The 19294-nt window shown below is 24.3% G+C and overlaps 2 protein-coding genes across 2 annotated transcripts; both read left to right on the plus strand.

Moving 5' to 3' along the window:
• The first annotated feature begins 3458 nt into the window (after positions 1-3458).
• Positions 3459-4743, plus strand: LOC114128583 (protein lifeguard 1-like). The gene is made up of 3 exons (XM_027993127.2): positions 3459-3641; positions 3774-3852; positions 3952-4743. The coding sequence occupies exons 2-3, from the start codon at positions 3800-3802 to the stop codon at positions 4577-4579; spliced, it is 681 nt and encodes a 226-aa protein (XP_027848928.2). The 5' UTR covers positions 3459-3641; positions 3774-3799; the 3' UTR covers positions 4580-4743.
• A 3808-nt stretch (positions 4744-8551) lies between these two features.
• LOC126551796 (actin-like protein 6B) lies at positions 8552-12829 on the plus strand. Its single transcript, XM_050206000.1, has 5 exons — positions 8552-9177; positions 9666-10057; positions 10137-10388; positions 11712-11888; positions 11957-12829. Exons 1-5 carry the CDS (start codon positions 8949-8951, stop codon positions 12173-12175), a joined length of 1269 nt encoding a protein of 422 aa, XP_050061957.1. The 5' UTR covers positions 8552-8948; the 3' UTR covers positions 12176-12829.
• Positions 12830-19294: the final 6465 nt, after the last annotated feature.

Genomic DNA, 19294 nt, shown 5'->3' on the forward strand with positions numbered 1-19294 from the left:
ACTTGCCACCCTACCGCTCCTAACACCTGATCCTACCTATCACTCTAATCGGACCAGATAATCAAAAACTATGAGCGATATTCTCAGCATAGAAGAATGTTAATGAAAAGAAAAATATTTTTATAACTATTTCTATACAAATTATTATTCTACTGCAGGTTGTTTTTTGTGGATATTTAAAGTTTAAATATTTGTAAATAAAGTTAGATAATAATATTATTATTATTGTTATTATCATCGACTATATAAAAATACTTTTATATAATACTTATAAAAATGTATTTTTGTATCAATGATCTATATTCTAAGGCGTATATTGCGAATCCAGTCCGGCGTTGAGATTATTTGCGCCTTTCACTCCCCCTCTTCCACATAGTCAATATTACTAGGTTTTCTAGGCGTGTTAGACATATTTTCATCTATACCTATCATTAATTGAACCACTTTTAGCATTTAACAATTAAAACGAACACAATTTATTTTTACTCAAATAATAATATTTATAACCGGTTACCATGCGACATAACTATTATAGTGTGTAAGAAAATATAATTAATATAAGTTAATATTTTTGTATCGCTAAGTGGCCAAGTGTTCAAAGTGAAACCATAATTCTGTTAGTACGAATTTTATTTGTTATCCGATATCCACAAATAGTACATTATATTTTTAAAACTTTTAATACTAACAACTACCTAGTACCTACGATGTCCAATGTCAAATATAATTTTCTCATTGTTAATCTATATTTCTATAGTAATTAACACAGCATAAGTTAATACCATGGACATAATATATATATATATATATGTATATCTTAGTTCCTGGTTAATACACAAAAAAACAGACAGTACCTATATTTAAATGTATAAAACTTGTTTTTTTTTTTTTAAACATATTTATTTTATTTTATGTATGAAAATAAATTAATATACCACAATGTTGCATATATTTCTGTACAATATTTTAATATATTTTTTGGGTTTCTATTGTTTGATTGCATGATTGTGTTCAATTCGATGTGAATATGGTAAACTTAGCTGATTTCAAATTTGAGTCGTAGACGTTTTAAATCATCAACCGAATAAGACTTTCTACATTTTCATAAAGTTAACTACTATTATATATTTATGATGAATATTTTAATTTAGATTCCGAGTGGAGATATGAATGTATTATTATTACAAAAATGTCTGTTTTGTGTCGATCGTCAGCCATCACTTTTGGAATATTAAAATGCTTCAACCGTCAACTTGAATATCTTTTCTGGTAGAACAGAAGATGTTATTGGTAATAAGGTATCAAAGGTAAAAAATACCAATTATAACTGTAGCATTAAAATACTGTATACTAGTATACTATACGTAAAGACCGGATTTTGTTGCACTAAAAATACATCAAAATTGCAATGGAAATAATACAATAATATTGCATTATAAAATGTATTCTTAAAATATTACAAAATGTATAATTATTATTTATTTTCTTACAAACATGATAGGCATTTACAAATTATAAAATAAAAAAGTTGTTGAAAGGATTTAATAATTAAAATTTATAATTATATACATTTCTGAATTGTGTTCCTTAAAATTATATCGTCGGTTACTTAAGATATATTTATATAAAGAAAATTATCTTTCAATATCCACACGGGTTATTGGCGCATATTTAAAACAATTCGAATATACAGACTATTTTAAAAACTGTAATCGTAACGGATAATAAACTATTGTTATCGATATCATTATTACAACTTATAGAAGTCCATATCGCCACGTATATTTTATGCTTTTATTACACCTTTAAACTTCTTAGATCAAATAATCTAACCAATAATGAAAATCCACGATAATTTTATTATTTTTATATTATAAAATTAGTTAAGAAATATTGATTTGTACATTTAATAACGTAAAATATAAAAAAATTGCAAAAAATTTCAAAAATTGCAACATAAAATTAAATAGAAAGACTGCAATTAATACAAATCGTGTACGTATTTGATCAGATTTGATTTATCTTAAATGCAAAAAAAAGTTGTTATATCAATTAAATCCGGTCTTTAATTATAAGTATTATTATAGTTTAAAAACCATAGATAATTGACATTTTTACAAATGTTTATATTAACATTACTTATATAGTATGGTATAAATGTATAATTGACTCTTTTTTAAGCTAAGTATGTAAAGTATGTTATTAAACATTTCAATTTATTTTATTTAAATTTTTTTCTCTATAAATATATCTGTTAAAAAATGTATGCTCTTTTAAATAGTATAAGCATTTAATACAAGGTGTTTACATGGGTTGTTTTTACGCGCGGGACTAAAATAAAAAAAAAGTTGAACGTATATCCACTATATCCACAATGTTTTTTATGAGATCCGATAGGATGTGAGAATAGAATAAAAATTTAATTATTGGAAGAGGTGTAAGAGTATCATTACTTGTAGATAAAATGAAGGAAAATAGCTTGAGGTGGTTTAATCAAGTTATGGGGACCAATTTTTAATACCTGCTCTAAAATAACCTAATTATAATAAAATCGTTTGCGTATATATAAACTAAGTATAATACAATTTAACAAACTTTTTATGTATCAATTTAAATTATTCATTAAATTTGTTATGTTATTTCTTCTATTGTTGATATCTATACTAATTTATTAGCACGATGCGAGTGTAGGTAATAGGTATACACGATAAATAGTTAAAGCAGAGTTTCGATTTTAAGTTTTGAAGGTGGTTTTGGATAAAATAAATTTGGATCTTTTTAGTGTTATTTTTATAAATGTTGATAAGAAATTCACTAAGTCAAAAATCTTGAAAATGTAATTTAAAATCCCGCAAAAATTATCCTTAAAAAAAATATAAAAATATTTAAAATACATTGACACAATTAATATTTATAAGCATTTAAAGTTAAAATTTTGATTGGATAACCATGTAATTACTTATAGCTAAGACTTAAAAATTTACAAAATAAATAAATAAATAAAAATAAAAAATAAAAAATATTTAATTATGCACAGTTTTTTTTTTTATCAATATTTTATATTTTAAATCTGGATGGATATTATTTAAACAATGAATAATAATAATAATAATTTTGTTAGGTATACATACATATACATTGTAAATAAATTTAAAATTATTATATTTTATAGATAGGTATACAGTTATATTTTCAGGTGCAATATGTTTTTGGAAAAAATAATTCAATCAACTGTAATACCAATAGTGAAAAAAATTACCTATCTAACAGTAATATTGAAAAACATAACATAAAATACCTAGTGATTCGTCTCTCCTCAGGATCTTTTTTTGTATTCGATGATACATCATCGATTTCAAATTTGAAAAATAATCATGGAAAAACAAATCACACGAATTTCGTTATTATTTATGTTTTTTCTTTGATTTGCCAAACGGCCGTATTATAGGTAGGTACCAGTCCGGCGGGGAGAAGTCCTCTGGCCTTATCTTTGAAGATCACCCGCTCATTGCTCATATCTCCCGGTACTGTTTACTGTTTAGTCGAATACTTACGTCTCATAAGCGATCCGTGATCCGTGTCTTTATCAATCGCATACTCGTATCACAAAGTTGCAAGTCCACATTACTTTAATTTAATTGGTAAGTTTAGATTTTAATTACTTACCTATCTAATTGTGTTTTTTCCTGTCGGCTATATATGTATTTACATAGTAAAATTGATTGGTAGAAACCTTATAAAAATATATTATATTGATTAAATTTTTTAAATAGATTTGTGAATAATTATCATATCAAGCATGGAGATGGACATTGGCTTCAGAGATAAAACTATACGCAAAAACTTCTTATGGTAACTTTAATTTACTTATCAATAATACATTATGGTAGTTGTATATTATTAGTTGTATTTATGATAGATATTTATACATTATTGTTTTTATTCTTTCAGTAAAATTTACAGTATTGTTATGTGCCAATTGATAATCGCTACAACATTTTTGTCGATGGCAACTTTTCATGAACCCACTAGAATTATTTTAAAATCATATCCTTGCCTTAGTATTATCACAAGTATTACTACTTTAGGTATTTTAATTGCACTCGCTTGTAGTGAATATTTACGCCGTAAGAGTCCTGTTAACTATATTTTCTTGTTTTTAATTACCTTAGCTTTATCATTTTTATTAGCAGTGTCTGTATCTCAGTACTATCCCAATCAAGTACTTTTGGCTCTAGGCATAGCTACAATAATATGTTTTGCTTTCATAATATTTGCTCTTCAAACTAAAATAGATTTTACAGTCATGGGTAGTTTTTTAATGGTAGCTATAATAATTTTACTAGTTGCATCTACCGTTGTTATATTAATCCCTGGAAAATTAATGACTCTCATAACTGCATGTGTAGGCTCAATAATATATTCAATGTATCTTATTTATGACACCCAAATTATGGTTGGCAATAACCATAGATATTCAATCACTCCAAGAGAATATATACTTGGAGTATTAGCCATTTATATAGACATAATTAATATTTTCAAAGACATATTGACGATTATTGTTATTGGTGATTAAACATTATTTGTGTGTTAAGATTTTAAATAAAATAGAGCATATTTTAAATACTTACTAAAAATAATAATTAGGTATAGATTATTATAAGATTCCTTTTGGCTTTTATTTTTCTAAGTTAATACAGTTTATTATGTTGTACAGGGTAAAGTAGTTTTAATAATGTACCTACCGATAAAATTTACATTTTTTGTTTTTATTTAATATTTATAGAAAAAGTATTTTACTACCTGTTCAATATTTTAGATTGTTAAATATTTTGAATAAACCATTATAAATGTTATTAAGAATAATGCATTTTGTGAAAAAAAAATATAATTTTTTAGTAATAATTGTATTTGATAAATTAATATACTTAAATATGTATATTTTTTAATTTAAAAATTTTACTACTTATTTATATTGACAAATTTTAATTATTTTTGTACACGATATTATACATTTTTGACTTCTTATGTATAACTCTATTAGTATCAATACATATTTTAAACTTTTTTATATTTTTTCATACCTAGATAAATTTTTTAGATTATGGAATTTTATTTAATGAATATTTTACATGTATTAACATTTTAACAATTGATAATAAACAGCATAAAATGTTTGTATTTTTTTTTTTGTATTAAATGATCTTGAAATGTCTAAGTCAAACTATAAAATTTAACTTGTTTTTAGTATTTTACATTATTAACTCGTATAATCCGAAAAATAATTATTTCAGTACACAAACTTATTAAATATAATATTTAGACTCTTAATAGAAATGTTAATTGATTACTGATTATATAAATATTAAAAGGATTTAGTTATTTAGTTAAATTTTTCATAAGTATTTGAATATGAAAAACATCTAAATTACAATCAGGATTATACTAACATTTTAAATTATTACATGCTTATGTCAAACAATCTTAAGACATATATTAAAAAACTGATCAACAGAACTAATATTTTATTATATTTAAAATAAGCTTAAGTTAAGTAATAATATAGGAAAATCTTTGTTTATTTAAAATATTCAACCTTCAAAGTTTAAACTTTATTTTTTGAAGGCTTGGTGTACATCATATTCAATTAATGTAAACAGATCCTTAGATTACATTTTCTCTGTGGGTTTTCATTTTTGTCAATTTTGATACCCAGTTGGTCATCATTCATTTTTTTCTTCTGAAAATTGCATATAACTATATGTATATTACACCACTAAAATATAATTTTTATAAATGTTAGAATGTGATATATAACATAATCATTATTATTTTAAGAATTACATAACCATAATAATAAACATATTTGTATTTTTCTACTTAACAATTTCTATTGTAAATAGGTATAATATTTTATAAATGCTATATTGTTCTATATTAAGTAATAAATTATCTATATAATTTTTTATAAGCATATATGGAGTTTTCAATTTTTACCTTTTTCAGTTTTGGTATACATTTTATATTATTTATTTTACACATTTATAAAATCACATTTGAATATTTTGTATTTATAAATGCAGATTGCAGATATATATATAAAACAAATCATTTATTGAGCATTATGATGATTATGTGATTTATATATTATTATGATTGATAATAACTATGAATATTATAAAAATATTTAAAACAAAAATTAAAGTTATAACAATTGATTTTATGTTGTTTTTTAGAGAATATCTATCTGATAAATTGAATATATCTTAATTGGGCGTCTAATAAGATTCAACTAGATTCCAATATTTAAAATGTATTTATAAATTATTTATTTATGATATATACATTTTACTATCATATAGGATAATATAAGTTATACTTATGGCAATAGGTATTATATACCTGTTCCTATAGAACAGTAAAACTAAACAAATGCAGAGAAACAAAGTATCACAAACATTAAATTTTAAAACTATCAATTAGTGGTAAAATACATTATTACATAATAATTTATTAAATAAATTATTTTATAATTATTAATAATAAAAGTTCAAAAATAATATTTATGTTTTTATATTTTTAAGTTTTTTTAAAATTGTTGTTAAAATATCACAAATTGCTAGTTTATATTTTTAGGTAAGTATAATAATTTGAGTGATTGTTCAAAATTTAAAAAGTTTAATGTACATAATATTTTAAAGGAAGTTGGTACATGTATTCAATAAATATCTACATGAAAACTATTTAATAATGTATACGTATATTTGGGGCTTAAAGAAGTGAAATATGAATCTGTTGAAATTGGAAATAAGTAGAAAATTATCTATGTATATTATATTTTAATACATTTTTAAACTAATAAGTTCCTAGTTAAACAATAGATTAGTAAGTATGTTGTAAGTAGTAAAACAGTTGAGTACTCTATCTACTATTCTACCTAATAAATGAAGAAATTTATATTGTAAAGTTATTTAAATTAAATCTAACACTTTATAGTATTAACCTAACCATTGGATGAGCGAGATGTATACTGGTTTAGAATGATTTAATTTATAACAAAATAAAGAAATGAGGATTTTGTCTTCAAATTTTGTTTATCTCTCATTACCAGATTCAACTTATTTTGATTTTGATTTAACTACATATATTTAGTTCACAGCCATCGATATTATAATAATACTGTTAGGTTCAATTTTAATTGGCACTGTATAAATATTTAACCTTTGGCAAGCCAATTAAGAACTGTTAATTGAATGTTGAATGGTATGTTGTCTATGAGTAGGTAAAGTTGTACTAAATGTTCATATGAATTTTTTAAAGTGAGTTAAATTACTCATCCAATGTTTTAGTAACTCAAAATTCAATCATTGAAATTTAAGTGAAATAAATTTATATCATAAAAATAAAAACTGTGATTTGAAACTTTTCTAATTTCTATTACAATCTCAAACATAATTGATTACAAATGTACTCACAAATATAAAACCTATTCATTATAGGTATATCATTATTTTTATTTATTAATTTGACTATATCATACAATTTATGATCATATACCTAATGTAATATCAGATAACAGTCATAGACAAGGTTGTGACAAGGAGATGTGTGGGAAAAGTAAGAAAGTACGAAATTAATTTCATTTCACAGTCTAGGTATAGAATGAGATATAATAATAACAAAAATTATATCGATCCCTTAGATCTAATACAGGCGCAAACACAAAAAAAAATGTCGGGGGGGGGGGTCATAAAAAAATTTACAATAATTAAAATTTATCGATGAGTGATGATATAAACAAAACTACACAACTAATTTTTGGAGGGGCCAACCCCCAACCTCCCCTTGTATACGTGCCTGATCTAATAGCTAGAACCTGATTGAGTACGATTGAACTTTTACAAAATCCAATTGAGCACGGATGAAATCAAACAAAACAATAGAATCTAAAAAAAACCTAAATAACAATACGATTTAGCACGAAAATAGATGTGACATTAGGTACCATTTTGTACCATAGAATTTTATTATTCAAAAATAATATACATATGAACATAAATATTTATAAATAAAAATCTCTTATAGGTTTTTTATCGACCCAATAAACCTGTACCTACTTGAAAACTCAAACATTTGCCAACTCTTTGCACTTTGCCTCTCTCAGATAAAATAATTTGTATTTCATTATTTTCTATTATAAAAATCGTGAAATTTGCAAAATACACACTATATTTGAAGGATCACGAGTACGAGACAACATCTCAGACTAACTGTGACCAAGTCTTTTTACAGCGTAGTTACATACAATAGCATGAACAATCGTTGTAGATAAAATTCTGATTTTCTATCTACCTATCCCAGTTATTTTCAACTTCCGTGGGAGTTTTTTTAACTAATATGTTAGTTACCTATAAGTAATCTACACAAAATACATATCAGTGAAAATCTGATAACGTTGTACACAATATTTATTTATTTTTTATCGTGCTCAATTTGGGTTATCAAAAAGGTCGGCTGATAACGGTCATGCTTAATCGGGTATCACCTGATAAAATGCTTACTGTGGATGGAGTCTAATGCACTGTGTAAATAATTTGACGCATATAAATTATAAATTTTAAACGGAAAATCTCTAGATGAGATGCGCTATTCATGCATATGTTAATCGTTAAGTGTTTGTACCTATAGTACATACCTAAAAATTATATGGTCCCTTCCTCGACGAGATGCGTAAGTATACGGCCTCTATCGTACTATTAACAATCAATGGCCGGCCGACCGAACGGTTCGGTTAGTATCAGAGTTATAGATAGAACTGTTATCAATGATATCCATCCACTGACTGTGAATCACGGATCGTGGTTAGTATCGTCAGTACACTCAAGTGGTTAGGACGTAGTTAATCCTCGTGTATGTGGTGCTCATTATAAATAAATATTTAAATCATGAGTGCTGGCAGGTTTGATAACTTTAGCGCACACAATCCGATAGTGTTCGATGTGGGATCTCATTCAATACGTTTTGGGTACTCTGAGAGCAATTCACCAAGTTCGGATATACCAGCAGTGATCGGTAGCTTGTTGGATGGCACGGAGTCGACCGCACGTAATGATCGTATCAAAGAGGATTTAACGTATTATGTGGACACCAACACTTTGTGTGTCCCGCGTGAAGGTAAATTTTAAAACGTACTCCGAACGAATAGTTCGATTTGAAAAAGGTGGGACGAAAAGTCCGAACTCATTTTTATACCATCGAATAAAAGTCTGAGAAAAATTATCAAGTCTTAAAATACAAAATATTCAATCAAAAAACTCAAATAATTGTTTTTATGTGATTTATAAATGATAAATCTGCTGGTAACAGTGATAATTTTAGTGCACTAAAATATTATGTAATTTGAACAATTATAATATATTGTACAAGAAAATTTGAAATACTAAAGTTTTAATTTAATTAAATTTTTTAATTTAAATTTTGTTGTACCTATTATGAATAATTTGTGTTTTTGGATTTATTGTCTTACGTGAATTATATATTTAACATTTATTTTTGTATGATAATAAAAAATTGAATCCTGACTTTAAAATCTGATAATTTGACTGATTATTGATTACCCTTTAAAATGTTTTTTTTTATCTCAATTAATGTTTCATTTTTAGGCATGGAACTTAAAAACTTTATGAAAAAAGGCATGATTGAAGATTGGGATGCTTTTGAATACCTAATGGATTATGCTTATTCAAAATGTTTATTCACTGATCCTAAGCATCATCCTGTTTTATTTACTGAAGCACCATTTAATTTAAAACAAAAAAGAGAGAAACTTTTGGAGTTAATGTTTGAAAAATACAAAGTGCCAGGAATTATAATTTGCAAGAACGCTGCAGCAGCAGCTTTTTCTTGTAGCATCCCAACAGGTGTTATTGTTGATAGTGGTGCTACACATACATCTGTCATCCCAATACATCAAGGATATGTAATGTGTAATGCTATTGTCAGTACTTCAATGGGAGGAGATAAAATGCTAAAAAGATGTGACGAGTACTTAGATGTAAGTCAAATTTTAACCTTTGTACCAACCTACCTACCTATCTATTTGTTTAAAATAATTTTTTAAATTTATTTTATAGAAAAATAAAATTGATATTATTCCACATTACCTTGTTGCTAAAAAACAAAGAGTAAAAGCAAGAGAAGTACCAATATGGTCTATGAAAAATACACTCCCTAAAGTAACTGATGCTTGGCATAACTACATGCGTAAATCAGTTCTTGAAGACTTTCAGCATACCGTTTTAGAAGTAGCTGAAAATCCACTTGATAATGATGTATTATTAAACTATCCAACTTGTCATTATGAGTTTCCTAATGGATACAATCAGGTAATACTTAAATCATAAATCATTAATTTTAAATGTATACATATAAAAAGTTAATGAAAATAACATGCTGAATATTTTTGTACGCAACTTAAAATAACATAGTTCAATATGTTAACATATTTTCTAAATATTTTATTCAAATACCTATCATATTATTTGCATTATTTATTTTATTAACATAGATTATTATTTAGGTATTAAAAAAAAAAAAAAATCTAAAATCTAGTTATAAGTTTTGATTGTTGTTATAATTTGATAAATTATTCATATTAAAAATAATTTCAATAAATTAAATAACTTAATTAAAAAATACAATAATTTATAAGTTTAGAAATATGTAGAAAAAAACTACTAAGTCAACAATAATTAAATATTTGTTTATACTTTAAACTTTTATTACTCATACATTTTTGATTACAAGTTTGGGATCTAGTTTTAAGATTTAACAATAAATTAGACGTTTTAAGTTAAATACTATTCAGAAACATACCCTATTTATGAAATATATTAAAAATAAAAAGGCAGCCTATTTTATAATTGATTAAAACAACAAAATCAAATTTTAAAACTATTGTAACTACTTACTTCAAATAACGCCTAACCCACATGTGTTGTTTCCGTCTTATTAATGTATAACACCATATATAGGTTCAGCAGAATCCATTTTATATTGTTAGCTTTAATATTAGAGTTGATTTACCTATTATCAAAATTAAAGATAAGAATATTTTGGAAAAAAACATCTACATGTCAGGACATAGTTAGACATAGCAAGTTATGAATATTTTAAAGTAATAATATTTTACATAGCTATAAATCATTTTAAAAATAAAACATCAGTAAAAGCCATAGACTTATTAATAAAAATAAATAATATATAAATAATAATAATATATATATATATAATGTATAATTAATATATATTAATTTATTAATATGTCTATGATAAAAGCCTATAAAATACCCTAGATAATATTCTTAACTTAAAATTTGATAAATGGTGATTCAATCCTAATATCTTAGCCTGCGCTTAAATCTGACCCTAAGGAAGATGGAAACTATACATGTAGGTGAAACATCCTCTTAATGATCTTAATAACATTAAATAGTCTTTAATTAGGTATATATTAATAGTTGATAAACAAGTAATTTTTATATATTATGTTTTTCCAATATTAATGTAATATCTGATTTTATTATATTGAAATAATAAAAATATTAAGCTATTGATTATTATTATTAATATTATTACTAAATGATTAGATCATTAGATTTAATTTAAAATAATAGTTATAATAATGAAATAAATTTTACTTATTTTAGATATTTGGCGATGAAAGGTTTAAAATACCTGAAGTCTTATTCAATCCTGATAATGAACATAAAACTTGGTTAGGCCTAAGTCAACTTGTTCACCTCTCTGTATCAATGTGTAAAAGAAACTTGAGAAATGTATTATATGACAATATTATACTTACTGGTGGAAATTCTTTGATAAAAGTAAGTTATTAACATGTATTTTGTATATTAAAAGAGAATGTTATTTATGTACTGATACCTATATCAAGGGTTTTGCACGGAGATTATACTGTGATATTGCTACGGATTTAAAACATACAAGATTTAAATTAACTGCACCTGTCAATTCAATTAATAGAAGATTTGGGGCATGGATTGGTGGCTCATTATTTGGTATAACTGATAAATTTAATCATTTGTGGCTTAGCAGCAGTGATTATCATGAAAGTGGCACAGATCAGATTAATGTTAATTATCGTTATATGTAATATATTTTTTTTTATGTACACAGTGAAAACTCCCTTAATGGACACCTTTAAATAGCAGACATATTCTAATAATGGACAATTTTTTGGGAAAGGGGACATTTTTACTACTTATTTATAGGAAAACCTCTACATATCAAACACTCTAAATAAGTGACACTTTTAGTGCTAGATTTTGATTATTTTTATCGTAATTGTCTGATAAGCTTATCTTATTGCAATGTACATTGCACATTAAACAAATAAAGATGGGTTTTGTTGGCAGTAAAGGGCATAATAAATTGCTTCTATTGAGATACATAATACTTCATTGTTCTCCACCCTGTGAAATAAATAATAACTTGACATATAAATTGAGACTACATGTTAAATCCTTAAACAGGCTAAAGTAACTGATTCTTTTTCTTATATATTAGTTTTTTACCTTTAATTACTTTTTCATGATTTAAATAATAAGTACAAAAGTACAAATGACATGCAATTAAATAATTTTAAATATTTATAAACATACAAAATAATACAAATATATAAGTACAATTTTTTTTTATAATGTACATTTTTTCATTAAATTCCTCCCCTTTCCTCACTCTAAATAGCGGACAAAATTTCGGCAACCAAGAATTCTGGTATTTAGAGATTTCACTGTATTTAACTATTATGCTACTGTATTTTTATTTAGTTTAACTAGTTTAAACCAAAGTAAATTATACATAGTTTATTATTGAGATTTTTCATTTTGTTTATCATTTCAAAAATCTTAATTTAAAATTAAATTGAAAAAATTAAGTTTTGTAATAGATACTTTAATTACTAAGGTTATTAAATTAGTAAGAAATTCATTAACTTACATAATAGTCAAACAAAAAAGTTTGAAAAATAGACAAAATGTTTAACTATACTTTATTCAAGTTAAAAAAACAACTCAGCAGCTGACTATTTCACAGGGGTATACCTGTATATATGGCTTAATTATACACCACTACAGCAGGTGTATACACAGATAACATGGTATGTAAAAATGAGTGATGTTCATCTGCCACCTGACAATAACTAGTCACTAAAGAGTTGTCTTTTTAACTTCAATAGAGAGATCTATACTTAATACTAACTATTAGTTGTTAGAAATGAGTTACAACTTAAATGTTGTAATATGTAATCATTTACAAAATAGAAAAAGTGTCGATGAATACATGATTATAATTTAACTAATGACTGATCTCAAGTAAATGATTTATCATTGCATGAATAGAATAGACATAATATATAGGTGAAGTTTTAGAAATTAAGTATTTATGAACTGATTTTTTTTTTTTTTAAAGTACCTATAAAAATATTTCTAATATTTTTATTTGAATGTATTTTATGTTTAATTATTGTTAACTCTAAAAGTTATAGTAAAAGTGTTAAATTCTGTTATTTATGAATAAAAATGAGGTAATTTATGTTTGATACAAAAAGAACGAATGATAAGACATTGCACGGGCAACAGCGTTATTGGTAAATGGTGATAATATTATGTACAATTTGACACATTAACGAAGTGATGCTAAATAATGTATAAAATAAGTAACTAAAGTATAAAATATATACATTACCTGCACATTTTAGTTATTTTATAAACTATCTGATTCAAAAATTTAACTGTATTATATATATTATAATAAATCATAAGTCTGAAGTGTAATACATAACGATATGTTAATATGATATAATTTAATTTGTATTTATATATTCAATACAATAAAAAATATATGTTGTACTACATTATTTTATTTAAGATACCTTATATTTAACAATATCTTATGAGTTATGAGTTATGACTGTTAAATTACGTGTGAGTATTCACAACTACAGGGATTAATGCAATTTCAGTGTAGGTTTATTGGTATTTAAACCAGTCGTCCTCCTAAGATCATAATCATAATTAGAGCGTGGATTTTTATGCACTTAAATATATCGAAATATGCAAAAAATATGCAGTCAAAATCATAAAAATATGTAAAAAATATGCAGTCAAAATTATGAAAATATGTAAAAAATATGCAAGAATTTTTTATTTATTTAAAATGTACTTACAATAAAACTTATAATAATTAATTACTTAAATACTTAATAAAAAAAATTTTAAAAATTTTCTGAACTTAATTTATTTATAAAATTTTATTTATTATTAAAATGAATAATCATATGCATATCAAGTTTTTCTCCTCTTGAAGCTGTGTCGTTTATCGGTTAACATATTTTTAAAGACTGAGAACGAACGTTCGACGTCAATCGAAGTCATTGAGGCATATTTTTGAAGCAACTTAATAAAGTTACTTAGTATTGGCATATTTACAATTTACAGACAACGACAAGCGACGAAACTCAGTTGTATACTGGTATGTCGATAACTGATGAATACAGCAAGAGCAATTAAGTTTACGTCGTATCGATTATTTATCTTATAACTAAATATATACATAAATTATTATTTAGTGACTATGAAATTTAATTTTAATTTTTCTACTTGCCAAAATATTATTTTATACATTTTTTTAATTTTTTTTAAATTTTTGCTTCAATATACAATAAATTTTGAATTTTGCCAAAATATGCAAAAATATGCAATAACCTTTAAATATGCAGAAATATGCAAAAAAACATTTCACCATTAGCTTCAAATTATAATGATTCATGGAGATAACTAACAAAAATCCAAAAATATTAATAGGAAGAAATATGCAATTACATAGAAATCCGCACTCTAATCATATCTAAAATAACTTTTCTACTAAAAAAAAAATATTGAAGTTGTAAACCAAAGTATTTTTTCTACTAAAAAAAGTGTCTTCACACATATACAAAACACACTCCACTGTAAAATCAATAGTTTCATTATTTTGTTCAGAATTTAAAATACAACAAGTAGTAATAATAATTTTTTCATATCAGTTGAGGACTATATTATGATAGAAATAAGCTATGAAAGAAATAAGATATGAACCGATTATGTATACTCAAGTTTCAATTAGTCATTAGCATTACACTATGCGATAGTAACAAAGCAGTTACTCAAGCGAAGGCAGAAAACATAAAGGTTACCATAATTATATATATATGAATCATATACATATTGTGTAGCTTGGAAAGCTCAAATTATTATTTCAAGGTCTCAAGAAAATTAAAAAAAAAAAAAAACCTCATTAATAAAATAATAAATATTAAGTACTTTAATACAATAAAAAAAAAAAAACAAGAAAATATACACTATTTATGATATTATTTTTGTATAAATTATTTTTACAGTGATAATTACCAATGTTGTATGTATTTGTATTAGGTATATAACATTTGGTTATTTTACTGTTGGTACAAACAGAACCATATTATCCAATTGTTGTCTAGTATCTTTTTCATAGCAATTACTTGATATCCTTTCCATAGCAATAACATGGTATCTTTTGCAAAGCAATTACTTGTCATCTTTTTCATACCAATAATGATATATTTTTCATACTGATTGCTTGTGTCTTTTTCATAGCAAGTAATTTCAATACAATAGGTTTCTGCAATATAAAATACCAATATTACACCAACCAAAAACCGTGCTTCAATTTATAGCAGCAGTTCTTTTTAGAAATATGTGGTGTTAAGTACTCAAAAATACAACTAAGTTATCAGTTATCACAGTTATAATTTTTATGTAATCACATGAAAAGTTTTTTGTTCGTTATTTTTAAAATAATTTATGATCGAGGAATTTAAATCTATTTATATAGACTTGGATATGTGTCATTATATAATACTATAGATATTTCTTACATATATATTACAAACATTTCATTGTATAAACTAATAGTATAATAGTAAAATTAATAGTATATTACAGATAAGTAGATAAAGGTGAAATTTCCTACAAGTAGGTATTAATATTTATTTAACATCCTATTGTACATTTAATTCATCCTAACATAAAATTAATCAATTTAATTGTATAATATGAAACTAGTTAAGTATAAAATGGGCTTCAGAAAATAATAAAAAAAAAAAAATGTTTAAACAAATCATTAAAAAGTTAAATCGCAAATTTATAACATAACATTTTTTAAGAAAGTACATTTATATTACGTCAGTAGTTCTTTTTCTTAGTTCTTTATTACATATATCACATTTATATGTCTCTTCATCCCTATAAATTCTTATATGAATATTGACACTTGGGCTACTAGCAAATTTTTCACTAGTAAGATTTTTCTCCTCTATTGTGTATAAAATAACTTTTCAATAATGCTTTATGACGAAATGATTGATTACCATTTACAGGTATTTTAAATGAATATTCGTAATGTGATTCTTGATACAAATTTTTTGAGCAAATGTCTTAGATTATATGTCACATTTAAAAGGTTTTTCACCAGTATGTTTTCTTGTATGAACTTTTCTGAGAATATACTCTACCACATACTTCACATTTAAAAGGATTTTCTCCAGTGTGAATCCTCATATGAATTTGCAAATGTTTGTTTCTATTAAACATTTTATTACAAATGATACATCTCTTTGATTTTTCTTTTATACCTGAATAACTTCTAGAAACTATACTTTCAAATATCCAACCATTAATATAATCCCTTTCGATTTTTATTTTCGTTCCATTTTTGTCCACTTTTTCTATGATTTCATATCCAGTCCTATAAAATAACATCATTTTATTTTTATATTTTTTGGAAAAGATAAGTGATGATAATATTCACGTGTCCTTTTTTCTAATAAAAAGCTAGGGAGCTAAGGGGATAATTACTTAACCCACCCAAATATGATTTAAGTTCTTTAGTAATTTTTTTAATTTTTAGTCTCCCTATTGGTAAAAAATTTAAATCTTTGCAAAAAAAAAAAAAACTATCAAGATGGGTTCAATAATTAAAATAATTCTTATGGGTAAAACTTCTAGAAACCTAAGATTATTCTTTGAAAAATACAATTAATTTAAATACGGTTTTAAAGCTCGTTCTTTAATAATGAAGGAATACAAGATCAATCTTTTATCTGATCCAGAATTTATCCTATTTTAAAAAACTATTATATAATACAAATTATCAAAATAATCACAACCTACCGTAAAAAATAAAATAAAACATAAGAAGACATAATGTAATGTAAAATTCGGAGTTCCGAAACCAAGTTTGGAATAAATTGAACATTTTGTAAATACATGAATAAATTATAATATACATGGTGAGAATAACATAAAATCAGCATTTTTAAAGCTAAAAGAGACAAATCTATTAAATAATATATAGTCCCTAATTGCAGAAGTGAACTAATTGAGAACCTAAGAAACTTAGTTAAATTAACTTAGTTTCTTTAGTTAGCTCAAACTAGTTTATTGTGCTAAGTAAATGTTTATATGCAATTATTTGTACAGAGTATTGTTGATTAGTATCTTTTAAATATTAAATTAGAATGTTTAATGTATAGTTTTGATGTGCATAAAAAAATGGTTATAGATTTATATGTTTTTATATTATTAAGCGTCTGAACGATATGTAAATTATTTTATTTATTAAAAATTATTGATAACTATAGAAATTCATATTATAATATTATAACTTTTTATTTATTAAGAGATATATTATATTTTATAAATTACAAAAGAAAATAATTTATTTTTAAATGTTACCAAAATCAATATAGTATCATTAGGTTCTTTATTATATTATGATACAATTACAATTCTTACTTGATTTGTGATGATTGATCATTATGATCGTCAACAGTTGGGAATATATTCCTGTTTAATTACTGTATCCGATGGTGGATTGATTAGATGATCACATCTAGTAAGTGGAATTATTAACACTCTTGGGCTGTTTAATATATAATCATACCTGAAATAAATTGCAAAAAAAAAAACAAATTATTTATTATAAGACAGGTATAACTACAGTTTAATAAGATGCAATGTATAAGTTAAATAATACATATATTATAAATTATAAGAATACCAAGTGTTAGAACTTATATAGAGAATAACGTTCTTTAAAAACAGAAGCAGTGTTAAATTTATAATTTGTAATTTTACATTAGTAATGTATATGCTTACTTGGAATTTTTCGTGGAATCAAGAACACCGTCAATTGATTCCATATTGAAATATTGTTTTTCACTTACTCTAAACATTAAACACAAATCATTAAAATTAAATATTTTTTAAGATACCTAGTAATTAGAAATTTTGTAGGGTATACCTACTGTTTTATTTTGAATGAAATCTGAACCCTTTTTATAATCAATACTTAATGTTCAAATAAAATGGACTAACGATGACGTACGATTTAAATAGTATTAAGCTTGATAGTAAATATGCCGTGAACCCTGCTGAATAATAAAAAATGGAAAATCGAAGCGTAGTATAGAAATAGAATATTGTCCGATTAAGTGATGAAAACAATGACGAGTACGAGAAACGCGGTAATTAAATATTATATTTTCTCGAATAAACAATTAATATCAATAATCAACAACGCCGAGTAAGCCGACCATGTGAAATGTCAAATGTGGTGTTTTGGATAAAGTACGAAACGCATTACCAAATACTATAAATTATAGGTTAGGTTTATAGTAGGGTTTTGAAGGGTCGAGTGCAAAAATCAGTTATCTCCATTTTTATCAATTGTTGAGGACGGACAAAACAAATGTCTTAATCTCATTTACGGCGGCGGATTGGCGGTAAATAATTCATTTTGTAATTTCTTTGGGAATAATAAATCGATTTTTCTGAATTATTTTTTTATTGTTTATAATGTTTTTTTTTTATTGATATCGAACATTATACTTTATATTTTCATACATATATTAAAAGTAAAAATAAATAATTAATAGAGAATACACAAATAAAACGCAGTACATTGTACATGCCATGTAGCAGTTGTTTTTTTATGATTATTGTTATTATTATTTATGTTTGCATTTGCATTGATATAAGAGTAGGTATTCAACATAAATCATTACTTCTTATGTTTCTGAAACAACATAAATATTTTTTTTTTTATATATTATTTAATATTTATATAATATTTTGTACATGTATACCATATGTAGAATTTCAATTTATTATATTTATTATATAACATTTATAAT

This window comes from Aphis gossypii, chromosome X, assembly GCF_020184175.1.
Source record: "Aphis gossypii isolate Hap1 chromosome X, ASM2018417v2, whole genome shotgun sequence".
Taxonomy (NCBI): Eukaryota; Metazoa; Arthropoda; class Insecta; order Hemiptera; family Aphididae; genus Aphis; species Aphis gossypii.

Excerpts from the sequence above, each read along its gene's own strand:
- LOC114128583 (XM_027993127.2), top strand. The coding sequence starts at position 3,800 with ATGGAGATGGACATTGGCTTCAGAGATAAAACTATACGCAAAAACTTC. Across the intron at positions 3,853-3,951 it reads ATACGCAAAAACTTCTTATG|TAAAATTTACAGTATTGTTA; the intron begins GTAACTTTAATT and ends TTATTCTTTCAG.
- LOC126551796 (XM_050206000.1), top strand. The coding sequence starts at position 8,949 with ATGAGTGCTGGCAGGTTTGATAACTTTAGCGCACACAATCCGATAGTG. Across the intron at positions 10,389-11,711 it reads TTCCTAATGGATACAATCAG|ATATTTGGCGATGAAAGGTT; the intron begins GTAATACTTAAA and ends TACTTATTTTAG. Across the intron at positions 11,889-11,956 it reads GTGGAAATTCTTTGATAAAA|GGTTTTGCACGGAGATTATA; the intron begins GTAAGTTATTAA and ends ACCTATATCAAG.